Source organism: Hyperoodon ampullatus, assembly GCF_949752795.1.
Source record: "Hyperoodon ampullatus genome assembly, chromosome: 8".
NCBI lineage: Eukaryota > Metazoa > Chordata > Mammalia > Artiodactyla > Ziphiidae > Hyperoodon > Hyperoodon ampullatus.
This window is the reverse complement of record NC_136921.1, coordinates 77,201,239-77,218,401: the sequence shown is the minus strand read 5'-3', so window position 1 is coordinate 77,218,401 and position 17,163 is coordinate 77,201,239. Positions and strand designations below refer to the sequence as shown.

The 17,163-nt window shown below is 33.6% G+C and overlaps 1 protein-coding gene across 2 annotated transcripts in view; it reads right to left on the bottom strand.

Moving 5' to 3' along the window:
• Nucleotides 1-17,163, bottom strand: part of PSMD14 (proteasome 26S subunit, non-ATPase 14) — a 92,877-nt gene that overhangs the window by 21,177 nt on the left and 54,537 nt on the right. For both annotated transcript variants that reach the window (XM_079709854.1, XM_079709853.1), the window contains 3 exons: nucleotides 16,985-17,053; nucleotides 15,839-15,991; nucleotides 1,496-1,603 (listed from right to left, as the gene is read on the bottom strand). In XM_079709854.1, coding sequence (XP_079565980.1) covers nucleotides 1,496-1,603; nucleotides 15,839-15,991; nucleotides 16,985-17,053 — 330 coding nt within the window. The remainder of the gene's footprint in view (nucleotides 1-1,495; nucleotides 1,604-15,838; nucleotides 15,992-16,984; nucleotides 17,054-17,163) is intronic.

Sequence of the window (17,163 nt, the reverse complement as noted above, 5' to 3'; positions counted from 1 at the left end):
CCTTTTAACTTGGGTTTGGAACCTGCTTCATAAGGTTCACCTTAAATTACAGACTATAAGGTAAAAATACAAACTGGACTGATGTAGAAAGAAACAGATTTTAATTATTTAATTAACTCAAATTTTAAGGTTAAAAACCAGTGTTTAAATTTAAAAGATGAAATCTGCAACAGGTGGCTGTTGACTTGCAATTAGTAAAAACTTCTGGCAGAAACACACCATGCAGTAATCACAATGATCTTAGACTGTGAGATGCTACTTAACAAAAAAAATAATATTTGCAAAAAAATAATGAAGCAGTATGATGCTATGGGGGTTATAAGAAAGGTCACTATCACAGGCTAAACAGGTCCAATAATATATTCTCTTGGAACATGCAAGCATGGGCTTGTCTGTACCCAGTCAAAAACACTAGTAGCTTATTTCATACTCACTATACTTTGCAGTTTTCCCTGGCTTCTAAGTAATTTTTTCAAAAGGAACACACCTCAATCCTTTGAAAAAACTTTTTCACTTTGATGAAGATTTGAGATGAGTGACTGCTGAAAAAGTAAGCATCTAAAAGTATAAAGTTATGAAAGTATAACCAAGCTTAACCATGGTTAACTGTCAAAGCCACAACTCCCCAGAGACTATCATATGCCAGAGCAAGGTTTCAGAAGGGGAGCAGCAATAGCTGCTACGATGTCTCTGTCCTGTGTGTTCTATTTAACCAAACACGGTATTTCTGTCCTTTTAATTAATCTTCAGAGAAGCAATTAACTATATAGACACAGGTTGTGGTGCATTTAAAAACACATTTAAAATAATTTTTGCAGACAATAAAGATCTGTGTAAAAACAATGAAGCATGTGGATGATACAAAGAAAACATTAATCACTCAGGAGGATATTAAGTGTCTGAATAACTGTAATAATGGTGGTTGACATCACTAGAAAGAACAAGATATAAACTCTAATCAAAAGAAATATGTAGTTGTGTTTTGTATGATTTGTTTTAAAAGTAGGGATGAAGGCAAAAAAAGAAAAAAGAAAAAGGTAAAAATATTTAAGTACTATTTAGGAACTGCTTCTGGGGACCTCTTAAAGTACACAATAATTTACCATTATTTACTACTGTAAGAAATGTCTACTAACCAAATCAATAATGATACCATGATACCTAACGCACTCCACCTAAAACCCCTATGAGTCCTTTACTACAGTGATAACCGTGCAAAGCTGTAAGGTACTCTCAAGATTAAGGCTCTGCTATGCCCCCCCAAAAGGGTGTCCTCAAACTACGTCAGGAAAGTTTAAAGACTTCACTGAAAGCAGACTCATATGTGAGCAAATCTAACTTTTGCAACACTATTTCCATAATCTCCTTTTAAAGCACAAGAAAAATTAATTGCAAAACAAATTAAAATGCTAAGTACTGGATCTTAAAATGGTCATTTATAACAGGCTTTTAAAATGTAAAACAGTTTTAACACATTATCAAATACAGGCATTACCTGGATAGATGGCTTGTTTAGGTGACCCAGATTTGAGGTTGTTTGTCTTGGTTCATGTCCTAAGACCATCATATTAGCATTGATCAATCTGAAGGCATCAATAACAACCTGTAAAAACAAGGTGTCAGGTCATTTCTTTTTTAAAAAGCAAGTGATGGTGCCAAGCAACACTGGACAAGGCATGATCAACTTGCATCTGTTTCTGGCCTATTTCCAGAAAATCATTTAATTATAATATTAATAAAAAAGAACCTCCTGCTGACTGCGCCATCAGCACACCACCCTCTATCTTGTAATGTAAGGTGACACCAATTATTGCAATTTTCATGAAGCAGTAAAGGAAAATATTAACTTTGCATCTTTATTATTGAAATACATCATTACTAAACTTACACCAAACAGCCTTCATTGGTATGCATATGTCTGTCACCTAAATTTTACCTAATCAAAATGAATGACAAAGAGAAACTAAAACTGAAAGTGAGCACAAGCTAAGGGACCACATCTAAAGCCCAGCCCTGTCACATCAATTATACTACCACAGTACTTGAAATGACAACAAAATTACAACCAGCAAGGCACTTGCTCCACGTATTCTCTTCTAGTCAGATACCTTTTACTTCTTGTGACTATAAAAGACTTTGTACCTTGTCTGATGGCCTTAAATGTCCAAGCCACTGTCAAGAATACGAGGCACAATACAAGAAAACCAAGGTCATCCGTGCTTTAATCCAGGAACATGGTATAGAATGATACAGCCCTAAGTTCATAGTAAAGAAATAACAATAGGCATCCTCTTTTTCCTAGGTGTACTCAATATTTCTGTAGAGAAACACTTCAAATTCTTACATGATAAAAATCATCTTTTAGCTCATATATTAAGAGATTTAACAAGAATCACATACTATCCGAATGCTTTTCTCTGTTCATTATCATGGATTTGAAAGAACTTGTTAAAGCTTTTAAATGTTGTTAAGTTTTATGTAAAGAACTGGGGATCTTAAGACAGATGCCTCTTCCAGGGAATGTAAATCAATTACCTAGAGAATAAACTCAATACATTCTTCACATAAAAATATCTTAAAGCAGGGAAATATAGTTATTTCTAGATTTGCCTTTAAAAGTGCTAAACAACTGAGATTTATCAATGTTTTAAAAGCTATTGTCTACTAGACTGTTTCTCATTTGTATAATTATTGTTTGAGGATACTAAGGGATTAAAAAAAATTTATTTCCAAAATAAGTCAACTGGAATCTAATCAAGTCTGAAAAATCTGTAATAAGTATTACTAAATGCTATATGCTAAAGAATAAGATTTAAAGAAAGAAAGAAAGGAAAAATCACCCTTTCTAAAAAGCTGCCATGAAGGGTCAACGGTACTAATGAATACAAACTTACACCAAAGCACTATGACAAGTGACTCAATCTAAGGCCTCTGTCTACTCCGGCAATCCCCCCCCAACCCAAAACTTTGAATTTTGCTTTTATTTCTAACAGTTTGAATTTCCCCAAAGATTCCTCTTGCCTTAAAATAAAACCAAGTATCCCCAGAACATGCATGATTTAATAGTTTGTGAAAACTTTTTTCTTTTTATACAGTAACTGTAATCCAGACTTAACTTTCACAATTATGTATAAATAAATATGGCCTAGGTTTATACCTCTTGCTTATAAATTTTTTTCTAATCACATTTTCATAAAGTAATAAGTACTACTATCAAACATGCTTTAATCAGATATTATCATAAATAATTTCAAACAATTGTTTAAAAACATAGAGAAGTAAAATTTTCTACTAAAAAGCACATAAAAATAAGGTAAAATGTAGGCTAAAGAAGGGAAAAGAGACCATTTTGACAGACAGATGTACAACTTAAATAAATACAAAATTAAGAATTGCTTCCCTAACCAATAGCAGTAAATATTTAAGAGCAAAGCATCATTTTGGTCCAATTGTTTTTAGAATACTTGGATTCCATTTAAAGATTTCAGTATCATTTGTAGAAAAAGAACACTTCTACAAAACTATGAAAATTCCACAATATATCACAAAATATTTTTTATACTGAATGCTTTCAAACTAGCAGACCAGCTATTTTACACACAAAAAAATCTCTGTAATATTTCTCTGGAATATTATAAACAGGTGTGAAACTTCATAAAAGGGAAATGAAAATACCAGCTAAAGAGATATCATGATCAATTAAAAACGATCTGAAATTTAGAAATTTTAATTCCATTTAAAATTAAGAGAAAAATTCAAGAATTTAATATACTGTTCAACTAGTAAATGATGGCCTATATGAAACGAAATGTTCAGAATGACGATTTCTGAGTAGCAATATGAAAGCCAATAGAAAATGAACACTTTACACCAAGAGTAAAGGAATTTGCTGCCATCACTATAGCAACTGTCTTAAGGAAACTAACATGTTCAACAACCTGCAGACCAAAATTAGATTTAGTACACAATAAAAATATAAATATGGCAATATAGTCTACATTTTAATTTCTGTACAATTTTATAACTGCTTTTTGTGCTGTGAGAATAAGTGGGTTTCTCCTTTAGAGCAACCTATCAAAATAGACTCATTAATGTCCAGTGCACTAATGAGCAATGGGTGAAGAAGGTGTTAATTATGCCACAGTAAGATTCAAGAAAAAGCCTTGGTGAGCACTTGGAGGTGTGTATAGGCTGAAGGCGTTTCTCCATGTTTATGTATTTACAGCATGATGCAACAGAATGACAGCAAAGTGGTCACTCCCTGGATGAGAACAGAAATCTTAGATACAATATACTGAACAAAGAACCCCCAAGGATTAATTAAGGTATGGGGGGGGCAGGGGAAAAATTCATTTTTGGGGGCTATATGAATTTTCTAAATGGTTTGTTTTAAAGTATATATACATTAAACCAGTTCAGCTTATGTCTTATAAGGCTATAAATCCAAAAAGTAATTTAGCCAAAAAACTTTGCACAAAAACTACCCCTTAATACGTACTAACAAAAACTTCCAAGCTAAAGTATGACGAATATTTTCAGGAATATGAAGATAGAATTTTATAATTCCTTTCCATGCTGCAGTCCTACGCACCACATTGAATCTCTATTCACCGGCCTGACCATTTAAATTTTTCTGGTACAAGTGCCTTGAGACTTTTCAGAGGTCACTGCAACAGTAGACAGCTTATAACAAAACCATTAGCAGTTTGGCTAGCTTAGGGAAACCTCTTACTTTCCTTTTTTGTTTATTATCACTGCATGAATCTGCAGCATATGATAGTTTATAATTTCTCAGGCTTGTTAAATTCATGTTAAAGGTCTGTTTTCTTGTTGAATAAATTTTGTTCATATAATGCTGCCTATTTCATACACTCAGTCTTTAATAGCACCTTTGGTCTATGCGCAACTCACAGATCAAAACAGAGGACTAAAATAGGGGTTGATGATGCTATTTACATGTGTGATTCCTGCTGTCTTCTTGTTAGTAGCTTTAATATAATAGAAGACCTTGTCTGTTTTGTAATTAACACATCTTTACTGGAGAGATATTTGGAAGTGATTGCTGTGAATATACTGGTTAGTAAAATAAACACAATCACACACCACTTTCTGTTATCAGACAAATTTGTGAATTGTACACATTATACCCCAGATCAACAAACTGTGATATAACAGCCAAGTAGAAGACACATATTTATATAACCCTTTATTTTCCTGAAAATATGTATTCACTCTGACCTTGCAAATATAATTAGCTTGTGGGATGTGCAGATTTCAGTACCATGGTTGCTTTACTAATTGCAAGTCTTGGAAATAGATACTAAATATTTGGAAGCTGCCAATACAAAATAAAAACTGCATCTTTTTTGTACATCTGTCTTAGCTTATAAAAGCAAAATAGTTTTAAAAACAATACTGTGTTCCACATTTATTCCAAGCACACCCAAGGGTCAAAGACCTATCATTTCATTTTAACAACGAATCTGGTTTAGGACACAAAACTGTAATTATTTTCAAATTCAGTTTAATCCATAATTTTTTGGCTTCTTTCATGAGTATAGTACAGTTTATCCAATATGCTATTTATTTTTAAATTCATGTTTTCATATCAACTGCTAGGTCACTGAAAGACTAGACTAAATTTCTAAAGCACCAATGTATGGTTCCCAATTTTTACATTCAAAGGAGACTAATTTTTAAGTAAAGCTTGTAAAATTAATTTAATACAAAGGTGTTTGAAAGAAAAATGCACAAGCACTTCTGGCAGTAGATACTGTACTTCATAATTTATCTCCCTCCCCACCCCCCTCTCCTTTTTTGTTTAACAGTAGCTGCCTTTGGCATTCCCAGCTGCCCTTATATTGAAGTCAATGACTATGGGAAGTGTTTATATATAAAATGAGCCAGAAAAAAAAAAGCTTGAAAAAAAAATTCAGACCTCAAAATCAATGTCAAACGTCAAGAAAAGAAAAAAGTTACAATTCAGTGACCAGTTAGGTTACATATTTAAACACATATAAACCCACCACCATAAATAAGTCTCTAAATGACTATAAAAATGCTAGGTGTGGAAATCAAATACCCTTTATCACCTAGAAATGACCTGTTATCAACTGCTTAGGTTGTTTCTAGATTCTTTAAAAATTAAGGGTGCATGTGACCTGGGAAGTACTGCTGGGGTTTGTGACCAGTTCGTTACTTCTGCTGCCGTGCACTGCCAGGCATCTATAAGAGAAAAACATCTTATGTCTCTTGTAAGCCCACGGCATAAAAAATTCAAAGAAATCTTACTTTTTATGCCATTTCCAATGAAAAGCACTAAGAACTAAAACTGACTCATGCCAAATGCATATCACTGAATTGCTGTGATTTCTTAGTCTCAACTTTGCAACATGGAAATTATTTATAAAATGTCAATTTTAGCTCTGGAAAAGAAATTCCTATGTGTATGTACATTTTCTTTCTTCATCCTTGGAGAATTGCTTATTGTAGCTAGAGATCTGTAGTACAACTTCAATATACTGGGAGAAAAGGGGATGGAGTATAACTAGCGTAACATACTTTTTTTGACAAGTGAAGACATGCATCAAAATTCAAACAGTAAAGCCACCGTTTTGGATATATATACTTTAATAAAAACAAATTGATCTCTAAAAACTAGTATGGTGAAAGGTAATTAAACATTTTTAGATTCATGAAACTTTCTAAAAAGAATATAGTTATGTCATAAAATAAATTTAGCAAAATTTTTACAGTGTATGCATGTACTCAGTATGGTATAGGTATTTAAATGCTTAAGACACTCTGCAGTCAGAAGCCTGCCTTAGTTAGAATTCTGGTTCTAACACTTGCTAGTTATTGAGCTAAGATAACTGTTATTTAACTTCTCAATGTCTCCATTTGCTCATGAATGACACCATTTAATGATAAGATTAAATGAAATAAATGTGTGTACCTACCACTATAGTTCTCTGTGTTTTTAACTGTGGCGCTCACGGACTTGCCTAGCTCAGATCTCCTCCTTTCAATAGAACCTACTGTAGAGAGCATAGCTGACTCACAAACTCCAGATGCTACACTTTTGGATCCTCTGGGGGTTCACCCCAGGTCAAACCTCCCTTGGGCTACTCCCAGCCAATGTCTGAGCACAGCAGGGGTACTACAAACCTAGCCATTCCTGCCAAGTAAGGTCTTCTCCTAAAGGACAACTGTCTCAAGGACTCCCCAACAGCCTGGCTGAAACTTTCTTAGGAACACGCTGCAGTCTGACGCTCTTCCTACCCAATCCTACTTTCTCTTTCTCCTTCCGCACAGTCAGACAGATTGAATCTCATTTTGGCGTTTGCTTCTTGTAGCACTCAACCTGACCAGTAAACTAAGCAGAATACTGCTACTGCAATACAATGTTAAAGTTAGAAAAAAGCCACCCCCAAAATCAAATCAGAATTATAAATTTGGTATCCACAGACATTTGGCATATAAAAAAGCCAAGAGGAAATTAGGGAGAGACCTTTAAAGACATATTTCCCTAGGAAAATTCCTAAATAAAATAAAGAAAAAATGTAACAGTTATACTGAATATTATCTCTTTAAAAAAATGACAATATGCCTAGAATTTTGATGCTCCTCTATGATAGTATTTCTAGAATTATAGGTGACGAATAAACAGTGAACTTAAAAACTGAACTCTTCAGGGACTATTAATGAGCTACAAGATACTAGCATCTCTGGGTCACTGGTCAGATAACCAACTCAGAGTACCAATCCTATCTAGTGGCTACTCTGTCAGCCAACATAAAATGAGCAAATGACTTCAGATTCCCCTCTAGTAGACAACTGAAAGCAACACAACTGGTATGCTTATTGACAGTCCCACATAAAGTAAAGGAATAAAAGGCTCTAGAGACTAAGGGCTAGGGCTCACCCATGTTAGAAAGGCAGTAAGGAGGGGAAAAGGGAAATAAAAGACAACATACATTTCTTGTGCTTTAACATCACCTTCAAAGAAAAATACAAATATATCCTTCAGACTGCCATCTCTCAAAAAATATAGTCCTTTTTGTAGGAAAAATATGCAAAGGTCAATTACTTTGTTATGTATCACTTTTACATATTTTTATTGGGCTTGTTAAAATATCATATAGAAATTATATTGTCTAATACTCAACAATCAAGAGGTAGGTATTAATATTCTCAATTTATGGATAAGGAAACTGAGGTTCCGAGGACTTGAATACATTAAATGAGATGACAACCAGTAAGTGACACCACTATCATTTGTACATACACAGCATGCCAAAGCCAGTACTCTTCATCACCAAGGTATTTGATGTAACAGTTATCCTAACACAAAAGCAAGAAAAGGTCACTCTTAGATTCAGTTACTTCACAGCAAGGTTTGTGTCTTATTCACCACTGAATATCCATTCCCCAGCAGAGTACCTGGGGCACCTAATATGGTGCAGAATAAATATCTATTAAAATGAAAAGCTCCAAGAGAGCTTTTTTTTTTTTTTTGCGGTACGCAGGCCTCTCACTGTTGTGGCCTCTCCCATTGCGGAGCACAGGCTCCGGACGCGCAGGCTCAGCGGCCATGGCTCACGGGCCCAGCTGCTCTGCGGCATGTGGGATCTTCCCAGACCGGGGCACGAACCCGTGTCCCCCGCATTGGCAGGCAGACTCTCAACCACTGCGCCACCAGGGAAGCCCCCAAGAAAGCATTTTTGGTTACGTTTCTTGGGGGGTTTTTTTGGCCACACTGCGCTGCATATGGGATCTTAGTTCCCTGACCAGGGATCTAACCCACACCCCCTGCAGTGGAAGCACGGAGTCTTAACCTCTAGGCAGCCAGTGAAGTCCCTTTGGTTACTGTTTTATATAAAGTTTTACCACTGAATGCCCCCACAAATGCATTATCTATAAAAATCTAATCACTAGCTTTACAAAGTATATACTTCCCATTTCCTTATCACCGCTCAGTTTTGAATTCATGAAACACTCAAACATCACAAAGCACTGACTTGTGTTTAATTAGGAATAAAAACTGCATACAGAAAAGCTATTTGGAATGTAAAAAGTGGCAGTGGACATCTACTGAAAAGCTTACTACTAGTCTAAGAATAATTACTGATTATTAGAATAATAATCAACTATGACTTAGAAGAGAATTTACGACCATAATCAATTCTATCCTCTTCAGGAAATTACAGTGATAACAACAGACTAAACCCGTCAAAACTAAGTCCCAGGCCCAGAAACATCCTCACAATTAACAAGGGTTAATGTCAAATCATTTGAATATGATCTTAAACAATTAATATACATGGACTACGCAAAGGCCTTTTATACAAAGTCATAGTTTCCATTTTCCGGTACAACACTGGCATTAAGGACAGGGAGTAGATCTTACTCTCCTGTGTGTCTACTGTATGCCTGGCACACAATAATGATCAATAAATGTCTGTTGAATGAATGACCAGGGATCATTAGATTGGAGAAAGAAAAGCATTCAAGAGGCAAAAGAGTCAATAAATAATATTCTTATAGATAATGGGACATTGTTTTAAAGGTTTTCCTATATCTTTACAGAAACAGCTGAATTCAAGCTAATTTGAAGCAGATGTCTATCACTCAAATGCACAGCAATTATTAAACAATAATAAATTAGCTCAGAAATTATATTAGTAATACAGAAGCTCTAAATTAAAAGAACAAAACTAAGAACTGTTAGTTCTATATCAGATTTATGCTTCTTAGAATTTTAAACATAAAATTGCTTTAAAATTCTTAGCTGACAATTTCTGATTTATCAGCTAAATTAATGTTATAAACTATTAAATCTATCAGGAATAGTACATGCACATTAGCAACTAAAATATTTTCTTAGACATCCTCACAGATTATGTCTAAGAGTGTTATAAAACTTCAAATTGATACTAGGAGTAAAAAACAGGACGCAAACAAAAGATAATATAGTAACTAACCTTGTTCCAAGAGTTGGATGAGTATGCTCACAGAGCTATATTAGGAATGGAAATAGAATTTTTATGTGTCCTATTTTCTATTTTTCTCTTTCAGTCTGAAAAACTAGGCAAAGGAAAGGTATGTGTATGTATACAATCTGAGATAAGAATTATTCAGCCCTAATTAACCTTTATGGGATACTGATCAACAGAAAATCTTATGAATGACAGCTATTCTAAATATCTTCCACTACCTTTGGAAGACAAATGACATGATAAACTTGAACTCTAACTCTGATTACACAAGGTTCGGATTCATCAAGGTTAATGTCTATGAACAAACTGGCTCACTGACCTTGTCAATCTCATGTTTCACTCATTAAATAAGTGATCACCGCTAATGTATACAAATTACTTAACCTCACAAAATTAGCTGCAGTTTTCTTATATGCTAAAAGTCTGAATTGGTAACAGCTAGCTGACCACTGAAACATTCATTCCTGATTTTACCTTATATACATTTATTTTAAAAAAACTACTTTTTGCAGACACTGCATCAATTCCAAGATACGGAAACATTTCTCCCTTAAAAGAAGCTCCAGTCTTGTGAGAGAGACAACATACAGACAGGTGAATGAAACACAAAATGGTTTTAATCACATCAATCATTTCAAAGGCCAGAATTTTAAAGTAATATATTCATTTTCTTTTTCATCAGCATGCCCCAGAGAAGTATGTTGGAAAAATAGTAAGTGCTCAATAAAAAAATCAGCTGAATCAGAAGAGTATTCCTAAATTAGTCTGAACGTACAAAATATAAATGGGAAAGTTTTCATTTCTTTTGTAATTATTACCTTCATCTTCCTAAAGTGAGCAAGTTAGTAATTAATTATAGACTTGTTCTTAACGTTTTCAGAAATGCTCACATTCTATTTTTTTTAATATGCTAGTTGTTTTTCCTGTTAAGTACCAATTATCTTAATCTTCAGAATAATAAAGTGATATTTATTGCACACCTTCTATATGCATGTGCACTGTAATGATTATATATATCACTTCATAATATTCATAATACTATGAGATAGTTACTAAAATCCCTGTTTTATAGATGAGAAAACTGAAGCTCAAGAAGATTAGGTAAGTTGCTCAAGGTCATGCTATAAAGAAGAGATAAAAATTGGATTCTAATACAGGCCTGATCCCAAAGCCTGTGCTCTTTACTTTATGCCCAGCCTTTATGGTATATAATTTTTAATAACAATAAGAAAATACTATAACAAAACGATTAGTGGAGTAGTTTAAAATCGCCACCATCTTAAAACTTTCGAATACAAAATTTCTTGGATAAGTAAAATATTTTCCCCCTTACCTTGAAAAAGACATGACCTTCTAGATATCTGAAAATAAAAGGTAAACTCCTGTAACATTCATTCCCTAATTCTTTCCTCCTGTATTTGTAGTTACTCTTCAGAGCCCTACCTTTTCTGTAAAACGCTGATTAAAAGACAACAATAACAGAGTGATGTCCTTCAAATTCAGTCCAAACTTCATTTACTTTATGCAGTCTACACTGATTTCTGCCTACTTTTAATCTGCATTTACTATGTTTGCTATACAAGTACTATTTTATTGCATACTGACACATAAAAGGTTCTAAATAAGTATTTGTTGAATCATTTGTCACTAGCAATCAATTTAATACTTAGTTACAGAAACAAAGCAGTATCAGTGTAATTTGTATTATATCAGTATGCAGTGGAGGATTACCAGCACATAACTAGCAGACTGTTATTTGGCTCACTAGTGACACTAAATGTATATGACTTATCTTCTCAAAAAGACTAAGACCATTTTTTATTTAATTTGTATCCCCAAATCATTAGCATACAGGCATATCAGCTGTACTTAAGAAATACCTGATGATGAGTCGATCTGAAACTAAACACCACATTTTCAGAAGCCCACTGAGTATTTCCAATCAAAGTAAATAAAAAATCTTCAAGAAAGTCCAGCCAGTGTGAAGATTTATTTGGGATAAAGGGGTTTTAGTGATTGTGTTTTCAAAACAGAGAACAGACACAAAGATTGTTTGCAGTTAGCAGGTAACATGTGAACATTTTACTGACAGGAATCCTGACAAGAAAATTAGTTCTCAAAAGTAGTCATAGCTGTAGGCTAGTTTTATGACTTTGCACAAAGTGACTGTTCTTTTTGCCCTAATGAAGAAGTATAGTCATATTACAAGTTGAATTTACTTCTAAATTTGTTGCTGGATTAAGTCCAGTTGTAGGCTGGATATACAGGATAACAAAACATTAAGCAAGAGGTTGCCACCATGCCACTTGAGAACTGAAGTTTAAAATATTTTAATACGTGTTTTCTTTACAAGTAAACTAAAACAGAATCTTAAAAACTATTTCACTTGTAAGTTTTGAGTGGAGCTCGCTGGTAATTTCTATAAGCTCACACTCCATTTAAATTACAAATGTTATTATCATTGATTTTTCACCTGTATCATTTTTAAACATTTCCAGGATTATGTGATATACAGAGTGATATGGATTCTTTATCATATAGTACATTTTATTTTTTATGTTGGTCTCAATGTTTGGTCCTAGGGATGTCACAAAAGCTGACAGACATGAGTCTGTCTAAACTGTTTTTAATTAATAGAAAAATACTATATGAGAAAATCAATTAATATATAATACCTACTAAAAATAGTACACAGAACTCTCGAGAACTCTGAGAAAATGTGCAGCTCCTTCCTCTTGACTTATGTTGAAGGAAATGACATCTACACACGTAAATTAAGAAAATGCCCTGCAATGACTTTGGTACTCATTTTCCATTCCTGAGTTTTTCTAATTACATTGTTCAAAACTGTCTAATATTAAAAAGCCAGTAAACAGCTTGGGTTCTGAAATTTTATAGACCTAGATTTGTATCCTTGTTCTGCTGCTTAATACATAATAGTATGATTTTGGGCAAAGTAATCTTTTTGACCCTAAATTTTTATACCCTTTCATTGACAAATGGAATAATAGAACCTATTTCTAGAATTACCAAAAAGAATAAATGAGACAAGTTCAAATGATTATTGCCATAACACCTGGCACATAGCAATAATTCCATAAAGATACAGTCAAGTCACTATAAAAGGAAATCAAACAGTTTGAATCAATTGAGATTACAAAGAAAGAATCCATTTTTACCTAATCACTCAAAAAACCAGAGATAATACTGGGACTTACAAAAATGTAAATAAAAATATACAGGAAAGAGGTATTAAAAGAACAGACACCCACTTAAATCCTTTATATATAGATTGTCATTTAACTCTTGGTCTAATCATTGCCTTACTAAATATTTTGACAGCTTTGATAAATCATGTGCAGGGAAGGGGAAGGGAGAGTACTATGTTATTCTTCATTTTCTTGTAAGTTTATATTCTTAAGTATAATGATTTAACTAGAACACTCTGGCCATGGATTTACTAACATTTAATTTAATTCAGTTTTGAGACACTGAGAGAACTATAAATTATAACCAAACTCAGACACCTTATAAATGAAGTTACAGTCCAAAAAAATGGATCCTTATTTGAGGTGATATAATTGTATGAATCTCGTTAGGTACAACAAGTGATGCAAATCACCAGTGGTAGATGCTTATACTAAATTTTTTCCGAAAAATTTTTTCCATGACATATAAAACTAGACAGTGATACATGTAATTTCCTAAAGTAATTTTTGATATATATATATATATATATATATATATATATATATATATTTTTTTTTTTTTGGTGGCACGCGGGCCTCTCACTGCTGTGGCCTCTCCCGTCGCGGAGCACAGGCCCCGGACACGCAGGCTCAGCGGCGATGGCTCACGGGCCCAGCCACTCCGCGGCACGTGGGATCCTCCCAGACCGGGGTGCGAACCCATGTCCCCTGCATCGGCAGGCGGACTCCCAACCACTGCGCCACCAGGGAAGCCCTGATATATATTTTTAAATACTACATTTTACCACATGACAACAGAGTCATGTGATACAAGTATATTTTTAAATGAAGTGCATTCTTTGAATCATGGTTACACAAACAATGCAAACTCCACAGTTATATAATACCTAAACTAGGTTTGGAAACTAAAACTGCCATTTAAAATACTATAAACAAGATAACCAAAACACATATTCATTTATTTATATTCTATTTTTAAAATGCTTTCTTTCATTGTATTTAAGTTTATATTTTCCTTTTCAAAGCAGCCACCATCACATGAGTTAAGTATCATAAAAAGTCACACTAAAACTACAAAACAGAATTCTAATTGTTTAAAATTAAGCTTCAATTATTAGTAGTATATATTGTGGCATGGGAATTTAATCAGATAATTCTATTATATTTCTAAAATAATAATTATTACTTAAATGAGTTACTTATGGGTTACTTTTTTATAAGGTATCTTAATTATCAGAGAATTAAACTTAAATATTATACTGTACTTTAATTCATAAAACTAACAAATGTCAAAGATTTTCAACTCCTTTTATCTATATCAGTTAAATAATACACTTAGTAAAAAAGAAAGTAAATAAATTGAAATATAGTTACATAGCAAGCCTCAGAAGTTATCCATTCAGAACTGCCTAGTATATCAGTTTCTATTATTATTGTTTTTGTGGCTAGTTTCTGCCTCTAAAAAGCTAAATCACATCTAATAGGATCATGATTTAGAAAAGAGCTCAATTTTTATTCATCACAATAATATGTCAGAAAGTGTTCAAATTCATGACAGATAAAAACTCCATGTTTAAACAGCCATATTTAGTTTGTCTGAGCTGGTGAGCAGATGTAAATGTAATCTGCAATACTATCAAACTCCAGGTCTGATAGATAGCAAGCTAATATTTATTTTTAAGTGCTCCAAAAATTATTTGTAAAAGCTGCATAAAAGGATTCCATAAATGTATTGTGATTTTATTTTAACAATTATTCTAGACTACAATGGACGTACATGCTCAAACAAGACACCTCAGCAGTATTTTAAAGCAGTAACCACCTAGCCAATTTCTGTATGTTCTGTAGTTTTTCTAATCCACTCTCCCTGTGGTTGAGCAAAATCGAATTGCCTCTCACATTTGCAGACAGCTCTGTGAAGGTGATAATAGAGCTGCTCCCTGCTGTCATGAGGCAGGAAATAGGAAAATGGCATATGGGGCTAGAAAGAAAGAAAGAAAAAAAAAAAGAAAGAAAAAAAGAAGGAAAAAAGAACTAAACAAGAACAAAAGATTTCAACGAAGAACAACTATAACCCAATATGCTTTGCAAGTTAATCTCTTTTCAGAATCATTTAGCATATCTAATCATTCATCTGTGTCCTCACTCCAAAAATGCAAACGGTTGATACCAAGTGTTTGGGGCAAGTTTTCACTGTCTAAAATATTTGGAACCTACAACTGCAGAATATGTCCTGCACAATGTCTACAAACAGAGCTCTTTAGATTTTTTTAAATGTTGTGCCGATGCCAAATTCACCATTTTAAAATAAAAGAAGGTACGGCAATGTTTATTAAAATATTAATAAAATGTGTATAGAAGGCTTTCAGTATGATTAACATTCCTAAATCTATGAAATAAAAAAATTAAAGATAAACATTTATAATTAGACTAATTAAAGTAGAAACAAATCTCTAAATAGGTAAGTTGCTAGTAATAATACCAAGACACATTTATTAACTGGTACAGTTTTTTGTTTGGTTGGTTTTTTGTGTAATTAAGAATCATGCTTTAAACAAAATAGATTTTTATGTGATGTATCTGTAAACAGAATGTGGCAGGAGATGCTAATAAAGATAGAATCCACTCTACCTTTCCTTTTACACTCTGAATGGGATCCACAACCACTGCCACAGCTCTCTCCGACAAGGCTTCAAAGCTCTGCTGAGTGTTGATATCCACACCAGAAAGCCAACAACCAAAGCCAGGGTGACTGTGATACCAACCAACAACCATCTCAGGCCTGAAACAAAGAGGGCATTCAGCCGTTCAGAACAGAACAAGTAATACATTTATGAGATGAAAAGAAACAACACACTAACAGGGTATAAATTAATAAGACATGAAAAACACACAGGTGTGAAAAAGCACCATTAGAAACACTGAAATCATACACCATATTACCTAGAAAACATGGAAATGAAAAAGTGTGACAAAGGAGTGCTATCATTAAGAGATGCACATTAGCAGTGGTAGATAAGGCTTTCAGTTTTTCACCTTGTTACCACACTTTCTCAGAGCCAGTTTTTACCCTTTCAGCATTCAAGTAAATATCTACTCTTTAACTCCTTAGCTCTGGGAGTTGGATTTTCCAGGCAGAGTACATTTTTAACAATGGACACCAGGATCCACTGTTGTGAAAGGATTAAATATCAATTAAACCAGCAGTAGAACTAGGAACTCAGTCAAAAACCAATTTGCACTGTTCTGCTCAGCTGCTGAGCCTTTTGCTAACATTAATTTTGAAGTTTTTTCCACAGTAGAAGAATTTGAGCAAGAGAATGACAACTATTGAGAGATTTAATCTGGGGTAAAAAACTTGAACAATATTTGGATTGTACTTTCCCTGTCTTTAAAACTCAATATGACTATAAATATAATTAAATATTCAGAATTTTATTTAGCTGCAACTCTCAAATTTTGGAACATACAAGCTCTTTCAATTATAAGTGACTAGAGAGTAACTCCATATGCTAAACGGTGGGAAGCTACAGTCCAAATTTACTATGTAACAGTTGAGAATTTTAACATGAGGCAGTTTCCTAACTGGCAAATTTCTATGATTCTAGAGGAAATAGATACGAGATAGGTGGTGCACAGCACTGACAGTGATACTTTTACATTAATTACGTGGCTTTTTTCCCCTAAGAATGATATTCACGAACATGTAAAATTCTGAGATACATTTCTGATACATTTCCCATCATTCCATTATATGATCATTTGAAATACTTAACTTCCTGTCTGCTTCAACATATCCAACATCTTGGCTTGGAACACTGGATCGACTGCCTCCACACTGACACCCTGATTTAGAAAGAAAGGAAAATGATTAGCTTCTATAACAATGAGAAAAAAATTATAGTACAAGATAAATGAACAAAAAGCTACTGCCTAAAAACCTATGTATATTATTT